The following is a 17,750-nucleotide window of genomic DNA, read 5'->3' as shown; positions in this document are numbered from 1 at the left end:
GTTCCTTTTATCTTACAAGAGGCCTACGGGCTAATTCGCTCAACAGATCGACACTCTACAACTCTTTTTCCATTTTACTTTTATATATTTAACGATTGCTTTTTATTCATAAGTTTTTTCTTATAGTACCACCATTTTATAGTAACACCGGCAATTTGTCGAAATATTCAGAAATTCTGCTCAAGCAAGGACGTCTTATAAAAATAAAAAAATTAAAAAGAACACATACGCAACATTAAAACAAAACAAAGCAAAATTTAAAAAACCAGAAACTCTACTTTATTCAATGAAAAATAACATCACGTTTTACTGTTTAATTTTATAAGTTTCAAAAATGCAAATGTTTATAAAATTGAAAATCGTAAATACAATTCAAGGGCAAAACACACAACTTCTCACACAAAAACACATACTCTCTCTCTCTCTCTCTCTCTCTCTCTCTCTCTCTCTCTCCCACTCTCTCTCTCTCTCTCTCTCTCTCTCTCTCTCTCTCTCTCTCTCTCTCAAATTAAATAACTCTCAAAATTAGCTTGATGCTAGAGTCGGGCTACATCAAGTATTCCTTTCACTGTCTTGCGTGTTTTCGTCATAATTCTCAGACTCTAAATTGTTATAATTCGGATTTTCACCAAATTGTTGAACTAGATCAATGTTATCAGTGGCTTGCCTTTCTTTTCTGTATCTATACAAGTATATGCCGCCCACACCAATCGCCAACCCAACGATAAATAGAGCTATAGATGCTCCGGCCAATGAGCCTAAAGCAAAGAAAATAAAAAAAAAATTAGACAAGGAAATCTTCGGATACTATGAATTTTTTAAGCAAAAAAATTTAAAGAATTATTCTCAAACAGTAAAATTTTGTTCAATAACTGCAGTCTAGTACCTCCGCTATAGCCATTACTAGGTTGGCTTGACCTCCTGCCTTGAATTTTACTTGGTTGAGAATACGATGACGGCTGGTAAAAATTTCCTACAAACAATTAATAAAAGGGGAAAATATTGTATGTTGAGAGCTTGATTCATGTAAAACACCATCCATATCATAAATATTTTTGTTGGAATTCAAAAATTACATGTATCACGTAGAATTAATTATGTGTATGCTCATTACACAGTAATTTACGTGAAGCACAATCATGGCTTTTTGATAACAACAATAAATCATTTTTAAAAATTGCAAAAATCTGAATACAAGTTTTATTTGCAAAACCTTACTTGAATATAAGTCACACATGTCGCTCTTAGAAACAGCGTTTCCAGACTGAAACGGATGAGATGATGTCAGTCTACACAATGACGTCATATTGCAATATGCAAAGCTCCTGCAGGCTGCTCCTTCCTGTTCCACACATAGTTTGGCGCACTGGGAACTGGTGATATTCGAAAATTCCAGAACGTTTGTAAACGATATTGTCATCCTTTTTAACAACTTGAAGTCATAGAAATAGTTCTCTAAAAAATAAAAGAAGAAACATATCGAAGAACTGTCAGACCAAGTTTGGCAATGTGTTTGGTATACATGAGAAGAACACTGAAAAGGCAAGTATAGTCATTTCCTTATCTACATATACTCACTGCTGTAAAAGGAGCATGTAAGACTCTTTGAAGCTGTGTTTCCCACCATATCAAGTTCATGCATCTTCAACAGGAGACAGTTTTTGGTACTTGTACAGTATTCAAAAGATTTGCACTGAAATGCAGTATATTGTGAGCAAAGCTTTGCACAAAGGTTTGCGGATGGCACATTGGGGAGTGTTGCGTCAGCCTTTACTGAATACGTCAAACCAGAGGATTCTGTGTACTGATCAAGAAAATAACCTGTGAAAAGTAAGAAGATCCATTTTATCACGAGCTTGGACTTGGGTAGTTATCAGACAGCAAAGTGACGTAGGTCTGTCTATTTCATTGTTGACTACTCAGCCATAGCTCTTTGAAATCAACAAGATTTGACTGGCTTTTGAGCTTTAACTACGCAATCGGTGCATATTTTGCTTAAACCAGGGTAATTTTATACGAAAATGCCTAAATATAAGATCGTTACGTCCTATCGAAAGTACAAGGCCCTGTTTAAATGGATCTTAATCAAAATCTTAGAAAGTCCAGAGACTTCAATTATTGAATTTTCCAGATGAGGGGATTTGAATAACGTGACTTACGTGAGTACAAATCACAGTATTCCTGACGTTGTACTATTCCAGAGGAGTTGTCCGCATGGACGTGGCTAAGGAAGCAATCACCAAGGTCAAAACAGTAACTAAACGATAGGCACTCGTACTCCATGTTGTTTATACAGCGGCGCGCGCAGTCCTCAACCGACAACCCAGCAATGGAAGTGTCGGTATTGGTAAAAATAAAGTATTGGCGATAGATGTAGAAATGTGTCAGAAGTAGATCTAAAACAGAGGGGAAATACATTTTAATGCTTTTTTTCTAAAGATTTAAACAATTTCACGACAATCTGATCCAGTACATTTTGATTTCACATATCAATTTATATTTTAAGTTTCAGAAATTATCTCCCAAAAGATCTTTTACAACCAATTTGAAAAAGTATGAACACTATCTATGCATCAGTTGTATCAATAAATTACTTGATTCACTTGGTCTTCCGTTTCTTAGAATACGTGTCCTAATATTCGTTGCGTTAAATGTCTGAAATTATAAACAAACAAATTATAACCACTTCTTACCAAAAAATCTGTAGCATGGCATGTTATGAAATGTTCTTCATCAGTTTATGTCATTCTAGGATTTCAGAATACGAAATACTTAGCCAACTTTCTGTTGCAGCTGTCCATATTTCTTGAAGAGAAATACTAATATATGTCCTAGTAGTTGTTTTTACATTTACATGCATTTACAATGTACATGTATATCACTTACGTAAATTGCACTTCCATAATTAACGGGCACTTGTATTAAGCCATCGTAGATTGAATTGGAAATCTTCGATACTATGACGTCAGTTGGTGGTTGCACAGTGGATGTCGAATTTACAGTTCCTGTTCGTAGAAAAGTGGCAATTTTTAAAAGAACAGATAAAGATTCCTAGTGCAACAGATTTTCACTTCATTCGCAATAAGATACAGATTAGGTTTATATTAAAACTGGGTTAAACAAAGCAAAACAAATGTTGTTTTCTTAAAAAAAGAAAAGTATGTATTATCATATAATATGCCTGATGAAATCCGTGCATTGTTTAAAGGGATTTTGCGGCTTTTTTGGATTGCTGGGACGGGGGTTACTGAAATTGCAATCTAGCGCCGACCAAGCTTCAAATACACATAAATGTTCAAGCTTACTCAATATTAATCTTGCGTGTCATGCGTGTCCGCAAATTATGACCCAAAAAGGAACGTATGATTTCAGATTTGTGTACAAACATTACTGAAAATTAAAAAAATATTACTGTGGTTCTAATTTCATTATGTTCACGGTTTTATGATCTTCCTCTGAATTCAAATTATAATTTCCTCAATTATGACAACGTACATCCACCCACGTAAATTAAGCATTCCGTTAAAACTTTAATGTGACTTTTACTTATCTTTATATAAAAACTGGGTTCGCTTTATATAATAAATGCACTGTACTTGAGTAGTGGTCACATAACAATGCACTGTTGGTAGAGGTACTGGAGTCGGCGTGGGTCGGTCTCAATACACAGGTTGACCCAGTGGAACAGTAATAAAAGCCCTGACATGGGAACTTTGAGTTCTGGCGACATTGGCTGGCACACGCTGCCGCTGAGGCAATGCTTGTAAGGGTCAGGGCGCCTTTAGGTGGGTTCATGCCCGTATTTGTTTGTGTAAAATCATCTGCATGGTAAAAAAATCAACTAGTGTTAATATTCCAAGGGCACAATTTAGTAACAGTTCCATGGTTTCTGGTTTTCTTTATAACCAAAGATGAGTACATTTGAAATAGAACTTTTTAACATTTTAACAGTCCACAAAATATACTGGAAAGTATTCATAGAGCAGAATATATTTTAAATGGTCGCTCATTCTGTAATCAAATTAAAAAATAGAAGTCATCACTAGGCTCTCTTGTGTTTCTCATCTATGTAGCAAATTGAATTAAACATACACTCTTAATGACATATAGTATACAATGTTAATACTTTAATTAGACATACATTCTTACCAATAAAAGGGGCGGGGTCGACCAGTGTTCCGATTAGGAATAAGTAGGGGGAGACACTGTCGTAAGTGACCTCTAGTTTCTGGAACCGTAACGGGGACGCCTTAGAGGATTCCGACATCATAACCCTAGCAGCCTTTTCAAAAAACTTCTCATTCGTATTTAAATATGGATGGTAGGAACCTATGACAACAAAATGCCATAACTTTTAATGGCAGTTATGTTATTCAAATATCAATGAAAAGAAGTTTCTATAATATAGAAAATCGTATTTCATACAAAACTGACCATTGAACACGATGACAAAATTCTCTTGTTGATCTGCCGTAAAACATGGCGTTATATCGAAATTCTTTAGATCGGGGTCCTCCTCGTTAAAGTTGTAAAAATTATATGTCAAGGATAGCCCAACCTGAGACATGCAGTAATAAAAATAGTCCATGAAAGCATATAACTACGTGTTATAAAGAAAACTACTTCCATTTGTTGGAGTCAAAAAACTGCTTTTTGCTAACTCGTACGATTTGAAGTACATACCTCTGCTGAGGATATGACCAGTTTGATTGGCTGGGCATTCACAGGGTTTGAGTCTGTATCTGGTGTTTCTGACCAACTGTCCTACAAACAACATAAGCTTCGTTTATTTGCAATCAGAAATAACTTGTAGAACTTACTTTGGATCCAAATCTTTAAAAATATCTAAACGCTGTGGAAGAAAACATTTTACCTTACTGTCACTTACCGACATGAAAAAGAATTGGAGAACGCTTGTGAAAGTCTGGGTTATGGATGGAACCTTGAAATCAGTTGTCGTAGCCTCAAAGACGTCGCAAAGCATTCCTCGCACAGTTCTCTACAAGAAAACACGGATCTTTAGAGAGAAATATTCTAAGCGTTAAACTTGCAGTGATCTTGATTTACATGCATTTGTTTTCGATTCAAACATTAAAGTATTCGAACTTGGCCAGCCCATCGATAGGACTCGTTCATTGAGAAAATGTCCAAAGGTCCTTTCATCTTTATAACATAAGCCCCGTTCTTCATGAGTGCCGTTTTGTCCTGTTGAGTTGCGAAGCTTCCGAGCTGTATGGGGTGTATGGTACAGTTGCCAAGGGAACGGTCAATGCTGTAAGATGTTCCTTGGTTGCAAAAGAGATAGAATTTGAAAAATAAATACATGGTGTGAAATGACTTTTCCAGTTGGCAAGCAAGTTGTGTGCCTTACTTCCCATTTCTTGGTTGCAAAGGGATAGTTTGAGATAGAATTTGAAAATATGAATACATCAAAATAAAGTATAGAGGAGAAAAAGCTTGCCGTGCAATGCAAGACTTTACACAAAAATTGGGGGGGGGGGGGGGGGGATTATGTACATCTCATTCTGGATGAACGGTTTAATCAATTGGCTTACATTCACTAGAATTAACTAGTTTGTTTTAAACCAACACCTTGTGAGTTTCGAATTTGTAAAAATTGCTTTCACTGTTATCAAACTCCTATTTTCACACTTATCAAACTTGTATTTTCACTCTTTTGTTATTTGACAGACGTTTTGATGATTAACTTAAGCATGCTTTTGACATTTACCAGTATTGAAGTCCTCTATCGTTGTGATCGGGTTAGTCGTGTAGAACGGCGGAGATGGACTAGTATTAGTCAGATCGAAGCGCACCAACCCATAAGTCATGTCATACCAAACCTAAGCAAAGAAATCTTATTGTACGTTCTCTTAGAAACTGGTTTCTATGGTGGCATATTTCTGCCCACTAGATGCAAGACAAATTATGTCAACATGCGACTTTTTTAAGTGAACATACAAGATAATTATGTATACATGCAAGATAATTATGTTGACATGTAAATTACAAATCTTTTTAAAAGAAATCTGATTTTTTATGTGGTTAAATCACTTAATTACGCCCGTATCTGACATCACAGATGCAAGATGCCACATAATTATGTTTTAATAAAACATAGTTTTAAACTTGCATGTTCACATAAATAAGTCGCATGTCGACATACTAGTAAATAAGTCGCATGTCTACATAATTAACTTGCATGTTGACATAAATAAATCGCATGTTGTCATAAGTTTGTTGCATCTTGCATCAGAATCTATGTCAGACACGGGCGCTAGTAAGCGATTTTACCCATATAAAAATCAGATTCCCTAATTTGATTTGTAACTTAAAATGTCAACATAATTATATTACATGTAGACATAATCATCTTGCATGTTGACATAGTTTTCTTGCATGTTGACATAATTTATCTTGCATGTAGGGGGCAGAAATATGCCGGTTTCTATGGCATGTAAAACGTTGCAATATTTGATCTGCATGTATATCTTGTATATTGTATAATTTTCTATTTGTATTGAATAATTTTCCATTTGTATTGTATAATTTTCATTTGTATTCTATAACTTTCAATTTGTATTGGATACTTTTCCATTTGTATTCTATTATTTTCGTTTGTATTCTATAATTTTCAATTTGTATTGTATAATCTTTCATTTGTGATGTATAATTATAGAATAAAAATAGAAAATTATACATTACAATCAAAAATTATACAATACAAATGGAAAATTATAGAATACAAATGGAAAGTTATAGAATACAAATTAAAACAAAATATCAAATACAAATGAAATTTATACAATGCAAATGGAAACTTATAGAATACAAACGAATTTAAAATTATATGAATACAAATTGAAAATTATAGAATACAAATAGAAAGTCATACAATACAAATGAATATTTATATGATACAGATAGAAAATCATACAATTCAAATGGAAAATTGTAGAATACAAATTGAAAATTATAGAATAAAAATGGAAAATTATAGAATACAAATGGAAAGTTAAAGATTATAAATGAGATTACACAATACAAATGGAAAATTATACAATACAAATGAAAATTATACAATACACATGGAAAATTATAGAACACAAATTGAAAATTATAGAATACAAATGGAAAAGTATACAATACAAATGAATATTTATACAGTACAAATGGAAAAGATCGAATATTGCAATGTTTGACATGCCATAGGTTTCTGCCCTTAAAAATATTTTCCATGAGTTGAGTACTGATACTAGGTTATATATAAAGTATTGCTTTTTTTCTAAATTTGGATCTTACGTTTGCGGAGATGACGTTCTGGGTTGCTGGATCAACAATCTCCAGTCCGTATGAAAACTGTCCCGCTATGGAAGGTAGTGTTACATTTTCCATCCAACCTGTAAGTGTACACCGGTAACTGTGATTCATGAAATGTCCTAAGGAAACTAGTAAATGATTCCATCCAATTGTATAGATTATATATATCAGTAACTAATAATACACTTACCAAATAGAATTCGAACATCCACCGCATATGAGTCAAAGTCCTGCATGAAAAAAAAAATTGAGGAATAAAATATGCAAACTGTACATGTGATCAATGCAAATAACAATAAAAACAAGAGGCCCATGGGCCACATCGCTCACCTGAGGAACAATAGGTATGATAAAATCAGCTTAATGGAGTCATAATATAAAACTATCTGGACAATGTACAATAATACATGTAGATCCTGTATAAATAAAATCCATTTTCCCCTGGATATTCTTATGTTTATAATCATTAGTCCCTTTTCTAACAAGATGATTTTATAGTCTTATCATATGTTGAGTATTGCAGTTCTCAAAATGATCCTTAACAATAGTTTATATATTAGATATAAACGTACATCAAACTATGAACCTTCTCGGGAGGCCAAAGAATTGTCCTGGGGCCAAAGTCTTAACAATTATAAAGAAACATCTGGCTGAATAGTTTCTGAGAAGATTTTTAAAGATTTACGCTATATATTCCTTTGTTAAATTTTGACCCCCCCATTGTGGCCCCACCCTACCCCTGGGGATCATGATTTTCACAACCATGAATCTACACTACCTGAGGATGCTTTCACACACGTTTCAGCTTTCCTGGCTGATTAGTTTCTGAGAAGAAGATTTTTAAAGATTTACTCTGTTTATTCCTATCTAAAACATCGACCTCCCATTGTGGCCCAAACCTACCCCCAGGGTTATGATTTTCACAAATTTGAATCTACACTACCTGAGGATGCTTCCACACAAGTTTCAGCTTTCCTGGCTAATTAGTTTCTGAGAAGAAGATTTTTAAAGATTTACTCTATTTAATCATATGTTAAACTTCGACCCCCCATTGTGGCCCCATTCTACCCCCAGGGGTTATTATTTTCACAACTTTGAATCAACACTATCTGAGGATGCTTCCAAAGAAGTTTCAGCATTGCCGGCTGATTAGTTTCTGAGAAGAAGATTTTTAAAGATTTACTCTATATATTCCTATGTTTAACTTCGATCCCCCATTGTGGCCCCACCCTTCCCCCAGGGGTCATGATTTTCACAACTATGAATTTACACTACCTGAGGATGCATCCACAAAAGTGTCAGCTTTCCTGGCTGATTAGTTTCTAAGAAGAAGATTTTTAAAGATTTACTCTATATATTCCTATTTTAAACTTCGATCCCCCATTGTGGCCCCACCCTACCCCCGGGGGCCATGATTTTCACAACTATGAATCTACACTACCTGAGGATGCTTTCACACAAGTTTCAGCTTTCCTGGCTGATTAGTTTCTGAGAAGAAGATTTTTAAAGATTTACTCTATATATTCCTATGTTAAACTTCGATCCCCCATTGTGGCCTCACCGTACCCCAGGGGTCATGATTTTCACAACTTTGAATCTACACTACCTGAGGATCCTTCCACACAAGTGTCAGCTTTCCTGGCTGATTAGTTTCTGAGAAGAAGATTTTTAAAGATTTACTCTGTTTATTCCTATCTAAAACATCGACCTCCCATTGTGGCCCAAACCTACCCCCAGGGTTATGATTTTCACAAATTTGAATCTACACTACCTGAGGATGCTTCCACACAAGTTTCAGCTTTCCTGGCTAATTAGTTTCTGAGAAGAAGATTTTTAAAGATTTACTCTATTTAATCATATGTTAAACTTCGACCCCCCCATTGTGGCCCCATTCTACCCCCAGGGGTTATTATTTTCACAACTTTGAATCAACACTACCTGAGGATGCTTCCAAAGAAGTTTCAGCATTGCCGGCTGATTAGTTTCTGAGAAGAAGATTTTTAAAGATTTACTCTATATATTCCTATGTTTAACTTCGATCCCCCATTGTGGCCCCACCCTTCCCCCGGGGGTCATGATTTTCATAACTATGAATTTACACTACCTGAGGATGCATCCACAAAAGTGTCAGCTTTCCTGGCTGATTAGTTTCTAAGAAGAAGATTTTTAAAGATTTACTCTATATATTCCTATGTTAAACTTCGATCCCCCATTGTGGCCCCACCCTACCCCCGGGGGCCATGATTTTCACAACTATGAATCTACACTACCTGAGGATGCTTTCACACAAGTTTCAGCTTTCCTGGCTGATTAGTTTCTGAGAAGAAGATTTTTAAAGATTTACTCTATATATTCCTATGTTAAACTTCGATCCCCCATTGTGGCCTCACCGTACCCCGGGGGTCATGATTTTCACAACTTTGAATCTACACTAACTGAGGATCCTTCCACACATGTGTCAGCTTTCCTGGCCGATTAGTTTCTGAGAAGAAGATTTTTAAAGATTCACTCTATATATTCCTATGTAAAACTTCGATCCTTCATTGTGGCCCAACCCTACCTCCGGGGATCATGATTTTCACAAATTTGTATCTATATTACCTGATGATGCTTTCACACAAGTTTCAGCTTTCCTGGCTGATTAGTTTCTGAGGAGAAGATTTTTAAAGATTTACTCTATATATTCATTTGTTAAACTTCGACCCCCCATTGTGGCCCCACCCTCAGGTGAGCTAAAAAGGTTAAGTTTACAATACAATAAGTTGTTAAAGTTGGTTTCTGGAAGAACAGACTTTGAAAATTTTCTTAATAAATATTGACAAATATTTTACTTTTTTAAGCTTTAGTTTTTAAGATCTGTGTACAAACATAGAATTGTGAGCAAATCGCTGTATCTTGCTTATAATTCGAAGCTTAACACTCAAATATGGTTAGTAAATAGAAATTGTAAACAATTAAACACAAGAAACATGCACTACATGTATAACAAATAAAGAACACAATTTATTTTTTCGAAATGAATCATATATATATACATGTATATACCTACATATTTCCGTCAGCGATATCAAACTCTATTTAAACTGAATAAACTCGAAAAAATGCCGAGCATCTCAACAAAACCTATTGCATTAATCTACATGTACCATTACGCAAAAGATAATGCCGAATTACCGATAGAATGAATTGTATTTCAGTACCCGTCCCCTACATCCGATTTTGCTTAATTTGCGCAGGTAAACAGTTAACTGTTTGATTTACCGAAGTCTCTGTTTGATTTGATACGTAAAAATCACGAAATACAGACGATAGTTTCCAGGTTACAAAGCATAATGAGAACGAAACGAAAATCAGAACAAGCTAACACCAACGTCATGTGTGAAAACTGTCAACGCATTGAAATATTTAGCCTCAATTTACTTCACAAAATCGGCACCAATATATTTTGTATGTTTCAAAATTTCCCTTCATACGCGAACTGTTGCACAACAAGCAAATTCATCATAGTCAGATCGACCCTTTTTCGTATAATGTCATGGCTGCTTTAAACAAAGAACCTCGTTTTAGAAGTATGGAATCATTTTACCGGATGCCGAACCCGAAGCTATTAAACTGATTGAAACACGCATTTCCTTTATTATTATTTTCGTAATAACTCAGATTTGAAACAAAATTTCCACTTAATTTTTGCAATTTATATTTTCCTTCCCATAAGGATAATTTATGCTAAACTATGTTGAATTTGCCTCGGTAGTTCTTGAGAAGAAGATTTTTAAAAATGCACCCCCCTTTTTCTACAGTTTCAAGGTTTTCTCCGCTTTGAATACAGATCAAACTTTTATTTCTGCAATTTATATTCGCCCTCCCATAAGGATGATTTGTGCCAAATTTGGTTGAAATTGGATAAGCGGTTTTAGAGAAGAAGTTCAAAATGTAAAAAGTTTACAGACGGACAGACGGACAGACGGACGGACAGACGGACGACGGACAAAATGTGATCAGAATAGCTCACTTGAGCTTTTAGCTCAGGTGAGCTAAAAACCAATGACGCAAAATTTAACATTTTAACTATTTTTTAATACATTTAGTTGTTCAATCACCTGTTGACCGAAAACCTGCAGCCGGAATTTCTTTTGATACACTGCCGTCTTTAGATTATCATACGCCTGATCTACAGGCGTCTCCTGGACAATGGGACCGTTGATGTTTCCTAAAACAAGTGTTGGTTTTGATATGGAGGGACGTGGTCAAGGATCGAAAATTACTTATTTCAGTTTTTTTATTTTACATTTATTAATGATAAATGGCTTAACTATGATTGCCAACAAATATACTTTGTATGCTTTTTTGTTAATTTGTCAAATATTGGTAAAAGTTCAGGTGTAAAAAAAAGGAAACTTTACTAGAGAAATGATCACATGGGCTGGTGGAGAGAGTAGCACCGTCCCCTATATGTCTTTTGTTCAGTCGACAGTTGTTGGTCCCAGTCGCACAGAAATCAAAACTGTTGCATGTGAAGTCGTAATTGGTGACGCAATATTTTGCACAATCTTCAGGACTCTGTACATTATCATAATGCATGTCTCCTGTTCTGCTTAGCTGTTGTCCGCGGATGTGGGTAAACTGAGCTAGAAATAGGGGCGAATAGTTGATAGGTAGACATTTCAAATAGTAAGAAGAGCAAATGTAAGACGCAGATATTTCAAAGTATAAGAGAGAGAGAGAGAGAGAGAGAGAGAGAGAGAGAGAGAGAGAGAGAGAGAGAGAGACCTGATGCAGGGGACCTGTCCAACAAGGTAGCAGATATGTAGATATTCGAGTTGTCGTAATCTAATCGAAGGTCCTGCACACGAATGGCGGACACATTCAAAGTCTCTACAAATTTCATCTGGGCTTTGATTTTTAGTCGTTCTTCGTCTGCTTTGTGAAATATACCTATTGAAAATGTAACTGCATGTGTTAATCTACCATATTGCGGGGTTATTAAAAAATAAAAATAATTTGCATTTTTTGGAGTTGGAGTAGAAGCATTCCATATAGTTTGTTTATCTATAGCAAAATAAGATCAACAAGTTTAACCTGGCATTTTGACTTGGAATTGTAGATTGGCTGAAGCAGAGTAACAAGAGGACACATCGAATACACTGATGTCTTGGTCCTCGAACCCGTAATCCACAAAGTTATACGTCACGGAGTACTGCGGAGATCCATCAGTCTACGATAATAGGTATGTCCAGAAAATAAAACACTTCTAAGTTGTGTATCTTTAATAACAAAAGGCAAGTACCAATTATCTGAAATAACTTATTTCTTAACTCAAATTCCTTAAAGAGAAGTGCATAGATTTGAGGTAAAATCTCAACTTTGTTGCTGAGAATTTCACCGGGAAAAGTTAGTGACAACGGAAGCTGACCACCTTTTTTCGTTGCATACAGTGTTTAAGTAAGATGTATTTTTTATACCACACATGGTGGTGTAGTACATGTGTATATACACTTACTCCGAGAAGAGTCACCAGTAGCTGGTAAGGAACGTTAGAAGGATCGTAGCCAGAACTGTCGATGGAAATTTCCGAAAATTCGTCCTGTTAATTAAATTGAAAATAACATAAGAATTACAGAGTGTTTAGATGTCTTTGAATTTATATCATGGGAAATTTAAATTCGAAGAAGTAGGTCAAATCAATTAATACTGAAACCAGCGGTTGACTTCAATCTTTTTTTTTTTTCATTAAGCTGTGAATTTTTGGAAAATTATGACAGTTGGCTTCATTGAGTTGAAGTAATTCCACACTGCATCTTTTTAAAGAAAGGTTAAACAGACATTATGATATATGCTTACTGATAAAAAATAATAGTCGAAAGTGGCATTCTTTTTAAATCCATTGGTATCCATGTAATCCGATCGAATACCACTGAAGACATCGCACATAGCGTTACCTCGACAGCGCCTCTGTAAAAAATCATAAAAATCGGATTATAATCAAAACTTTAAAATCAGTTATAGCTTGTGGCACATGGAAGTACGCCATCCAATTTCACGGTTAAGTTATTTCATACCCGTTAACACGTTAATCTTTTTTTTTTCTTGAAACCATAAAAATATGTCATTATATCGTTGAATTAAAGTTCCAAAAAATTGGAATGAATAATGGACTATTTTCAGATTTTAGATCTTGTCGAACACAATCTTAGATATTATTTAAAAACATTACAATGTACAAATTATCGTGTGAGAAAACATTTGCAAGGAAGAAAGACATTGCACCAATTTTTAAATCTTCATGTTTACTCACCTGACCAATATAATCGTAAGTTGTGTCAAGTTTTAAAAATTGAAGGGGGTTTTTCAAGTGAAGTGAATATCCGGATTTTTCAGTTCCGTTGCCATAAAAAGTTTCATGCGATTCCACGCTGTCAATGGAATTGTTACTCAAAGGAAATACGGAACAATTACCCACTACCAAATCCTTGATATAACGAACACCTGAATAGAAAGGATTAGATTAATCTTTAACTTGGTTGTATCAATGTGTGTGTGTAAAAAGTATTTTGAAATAAAGAAAAAATCACGTGATTATAAAAAGGAAAGAAACACATGATAACAAGAGGCAAACGAATTTTTATTGAATTTATTGTTATTCATAATACATTACTAGTACACAATACCAGCATTGAAGTCGTGTATCTCAGACAGGGGATTCTGGGAGTATGTGGGTAGGAGATTGGCCAGGTTCTTGTAGTCATAACGTACAAGTTTGTATTGTTCATTGTAATATATCTACAACAAGTAAGAGGACATTCAAAGGCTTCTTACACTGTCATTATTGTCATTTGGAGCGTGCATTTGGCCATTATAAATGTTACTAAAGGCTATTGGAAGAAAATGAGAAATTTATGAAATAAAAAAAGGTAACAATGTTACATTTTTGGTTGTCTATATGGAAACATTGTGTTAAAGTCTATAGAAAGAAAGATTTGATCTCGCCCCGACATATATGACCAACTTAATTCCGTTCAGTTTGTAACAAAATCAGTAAAGTTGTATTTAAATAATTATATAATAATATTACGTATGTGTATACACGTAAGACGGACCTACTAAGTAAAAAACATCTTGCCAATAAACTTTATCCAACGACAAATATAGTTTGAATGAACATTTACATCTACAAAAGGATTCACTTCGGCAACCCAAAGACGTTTCTTATTAGACATATCTTATTTGGTCATAAATGAATAAAAACAATATGCAGATGAAACCATTTCTGTTACAAAAATTCAATTTATAACTTTTTGTTAGCAGATACGCTGTTAACATGTGGTAAACTGTTATCAAAGCTTACAATGCTGGTTTGCACAGTTCCCTCGTCTTCGGACACTATCTCCGTTCTGTAATGATAAACTTGGGAGTTCACAATATCCGGAATCTTCTTAGTCAGTTTTCGATTCGCGCAATAGACTCCTGGAGGCGTCTGAATAAAGAGAACACACAAACGCAAGGTTCATTTTCAATCATTCTATTTACATCTATAGATGAGAAGATATGAAAAACTTTCTAAAACTCTCGACAGATCCCACCTGAAATATTGTATCTTCAACTGTTAAATCGAACCGGAAGTCATAGTAGTCATAGATATGGTGGAACATTCGTTGAGATGAGTTTGGAAACACCTGAATCCCGAGAGCCTCAGCTCTTAGTGGAATTTGTTGTATTGCCACCGGATTGACCCAATCAGTAGCTACAAAAACAAACAGGTTATTGATACCAGTATATCTCGAAGACCACCGAGAGCAACACTTTCCTTTTCAATTTACCCAACCTTACCAGTAAAGTAATAATCCAAGGTAAAAGTGGCGTTGGGGTTCGGCCATTGCAAACACGTGCTCCAATGATCTGCATTTTTCCCCCTTACTATGGTTTGGCCCTTATATGTCTAAAAACATAAAATTCTTGTACATTTTGATGGTCATAACACACTGTTAAAAAAATCTGACATCCAAATCATGCATTACTCGGTACCCTTACCTGACCGTAGGATTTCATGAAGTGTAAGGCGCCATTTGATGTGAATGTGTGGGCAACACCATTCTGTTGTTTATTTCCAAACAGGTAGTTGTTGGGATCGTGTAAAAGATCATTAGTCTGACATCGACCACCTAGAGAGAAAAAGAAGATTATCATAATCATCATCTAAATAAAATTGCTTGATATTTACTAATAAAAAAAGAACCATGATGAATTTAATGGAAATTGAATTCTTAAACTAATGTTTTAACATAACAATTCATCTGAAAAACTAATCATCCTCTGTTTATTGTAAAAGTACTCATATTTTAGCATTAAAGTGTACATAAAATAATAAAGATCGGTGGAGTATGTCTATTTTCAAAGAATTTTTGGATAATTTTATTCTCCAGTGTTTTTGGTCACTTGCATTATTTTTTGTTTTAAATTACCGTGGTGTCATCAATATTCGTTGAATACTATTTCGTGGATTCAGTTGTGATTTGATCATCGAAATTAGATGTTCATTGAATTGCAATATCTTCTAACAAATTGTGTTGTTTGAATCACTCGCCACGAGTTTCCTTGACACTGTCTTTTTAAAAAATCTGCAAAAATTGATGCCCAGGAATTTTGATGAAACCACACAACAGGGTTTTTGCAACCTCAGGTTTCTTCTCTGTCACTACACAAAGAGCCAATGCTAGCACCTTGTAAGTTTAGATTTGAAACTTCCGTGGCAAAACGGTTGCTTTTCAAAATGTCCCAACGTTTGGGACTTTAGTTACCAGTATGTCGTTTGAGAGAGAGAGAGAGAGAGAGAGAGAGAGATTTATGAAGTAATACAGCATTAACAAGTTTTTCTCGGATTTGCAATTGGTATCTTGTACAAGTAGGGATTACCATGAATATAAAACAGCTGATCGTTGGCGTAGTCATACACCAATGTGTCTGGGGTGTTGCCAGCCGAGGTCATGATGAGAGTGGCCCTGTTATTCCTGTTGTCGAAATATTCCTCCGCGGACACGGTCATTTTCTTATCTACGATGGTGGCCTCCACTCGACTTTGAAAAGTGTCGGGTAATGTTGGGAAAGGTGGTTCTAAAAGAAATCATTAAGTGCCTGCAATGACCATATCTATGGGGACCCGACGAGTGGTTGTTCGTGGTCAGACCAAAATTGAATGTAGGCTTTAAAAATTCTGAATTTTTTTTTTATTGTAGACTCACCCTTTGGACTTGGAGCGCTGGTTGTATTAGGTAAACAGTAAGGATTAGCTTCAGTCTTCAAGATAAGTATTAAAGCGAAAAATGTCCGAAGAGGCTACAGAAAAAATAAGGAAGAAGAAAAGCTGTACGTGTGGAATTCAGTTTTATTTCAGTGCTGTACAAGCATTAGTTTCATACTTTTTAATAAGTTAATTTTCAAATTAGCTTTTCATGGGATAATGCTAAAGTCCAGGATATGTATATATATATGGGTTTATAATTGTACTGTATGATTTTTGTTATAAACTACTTGGTGTACTACGATTGCAGTATGATATGCTTAGGTTTATTTATATGTGTCTGTATAGTCTATCTACGTATCAATGTAAAATGTTTCACGTGGTATTAAGCATGTTAAATTATCTCTAGACAATCGCCCACCTTACCTTTATGATATTTATACACTCATACACTGTATGAATAAAAATCGGGAATGCGGCTTTATCAACATAATATATTAAGTTGATATAATGCGTCTTACTTCTTCTAAGATATTTTCTTTCTCATTGAAAGCTCTTGTGTCTTTTATGTAAAATAGCACTGTTCCCAACGACGTAGTTTCTGAGTTGTGTAAATATTAACTTCTAGTATGCATATGCAAATCTATTAGTAACAACAGCAGTTTAATATATGGTACATAGACGGACAGGCAGATGGTTAAGATGACAGCAAATGTACCAAATTATTTAAACGCAGTTTTACAATTTACCGTTCATTATATCTTATTCCAAATTACTTCATTCTAATTATATTTATGAATTTACTTTGTCATTTCACATTTTAAATACTACAGTAAAATTTCATATTTACATATATGACATTAGAACATGTCATATATAAGTCCAATCAATCGGGCGTCCTTTTAATAGTAAGTTACATTGTTGATGTTTGAATTTTAAATAAGACCTGGCTCATAGGTTTAATATATCCAAGTGCTGACTGTGACTCCCGCATACATCTTTTATTCACAATTAATAAATGAAAAATAGATTTATCCCTACCTTCATTTTAAAGAAATCAATTTCTTATTCCCTGATTAATCCACTGACATAATTTACCCCGGTCACAATCAAGGAGTTTTTTCTGCACGTTGGAGTTAGACCGGGTAATCTTATCAGCCCTGTATCATTGTATTTCATCCCTATGTTATCCTCA

The 17,750-nt window shown here is 34.8% G+C and overlaps 1 protein-coding gene across 1 annotated transcript; it reads right to left on the bottom strand.

Annotated features, from left to right (window-relative positions):
- Positions 1-273: 273 nt before the first annotated feature.
- Positions 274-17,716, bottom strand: LOC128166868 (uncharacterized). Its single transcript, XM_052832304.1, has 31 exons — positions 17,597-17,716; positions 16,557-16,650; positions 16,231-16,428; positions 15,349-15,479; positions 15,148-15,256; positions 14,901-15,061; positions 14,666-14,794; positions 13,989-14,100; positions 13,616-13,806; positions 13,162-13,272; positions 12,821-12,904; positions 12,400-12,535; positions 12,091-12,255; positions 11,724-11,948; positions 11,421-11,530; positions 7,511-7,550; positions 7,303-7,400; positions 5,732-5,843; positions 5,107-5,285; positions 4,889-4,999; positions 4,684-4,764; positions 4,435-4,558; positions 4,150-4,329; positions 3,597-3,821; positions 2,887-3,005; positions 2,595-2,655; positions 2,160-2,396; positions 1,579-1,821; positions 1,219-1,455; positions 887-973; positions 274-758 (listed from the first exon to the last, which is right to left on the bottom strand). The coding sequence occupies exons 1-31, from the start codon at positions 17,600-17,602 to the stop codon at positions 553-555; spliced, it is 4,302 nt and encodes a 1,433-aa protein (XP_052688264.1). The 5' UTR covers positions 17,603-17,716; the 3' UTR covers positions 274-552.
- Between the last annotated feature and the right edge of the window lie 34 nt (positions 17,717-17,750).

The sequence above is a fragment of the Crassostrea angulata genome, chromosome 10 (genome assembly GCF_025612915.1).
Source record: "Crassostrea angulata isolate pt1a10 chromosome 10, ASM2561291v2, whole genome shotgun sequence".
Lineage (NCBI taxonomy): Eukaryota > Metazoa > Mollusca > Bivalvia > Ostreida > Ostreidae > Magallana > Magallana angulata.
The sequence above is the reverse complement of the archived record's forward strand: the minus strand, read 5'-3'. Positions and strand labels throughout refer to the sequence as shown.

Bases quoted from the DNA above. Each gene is read 5' to 3' on its own strand.
- LOC128166868 (XM_052832304.1), bottom strand. The intron at 13,807-13,988 runs GTATTGTGTACT...CTTTCTATTCAG, and splicing joins GATACACGACTTCAATGCTG to GTGTTCGTTATATCAAGGAT. The intron at 11,531-11,723 runs GTAAAGTTTCCT...CACTTGTTTTAG, and splicing joins CCCATGTGATCATTTCTCTA to GAAACATCAACGGTCCCATT.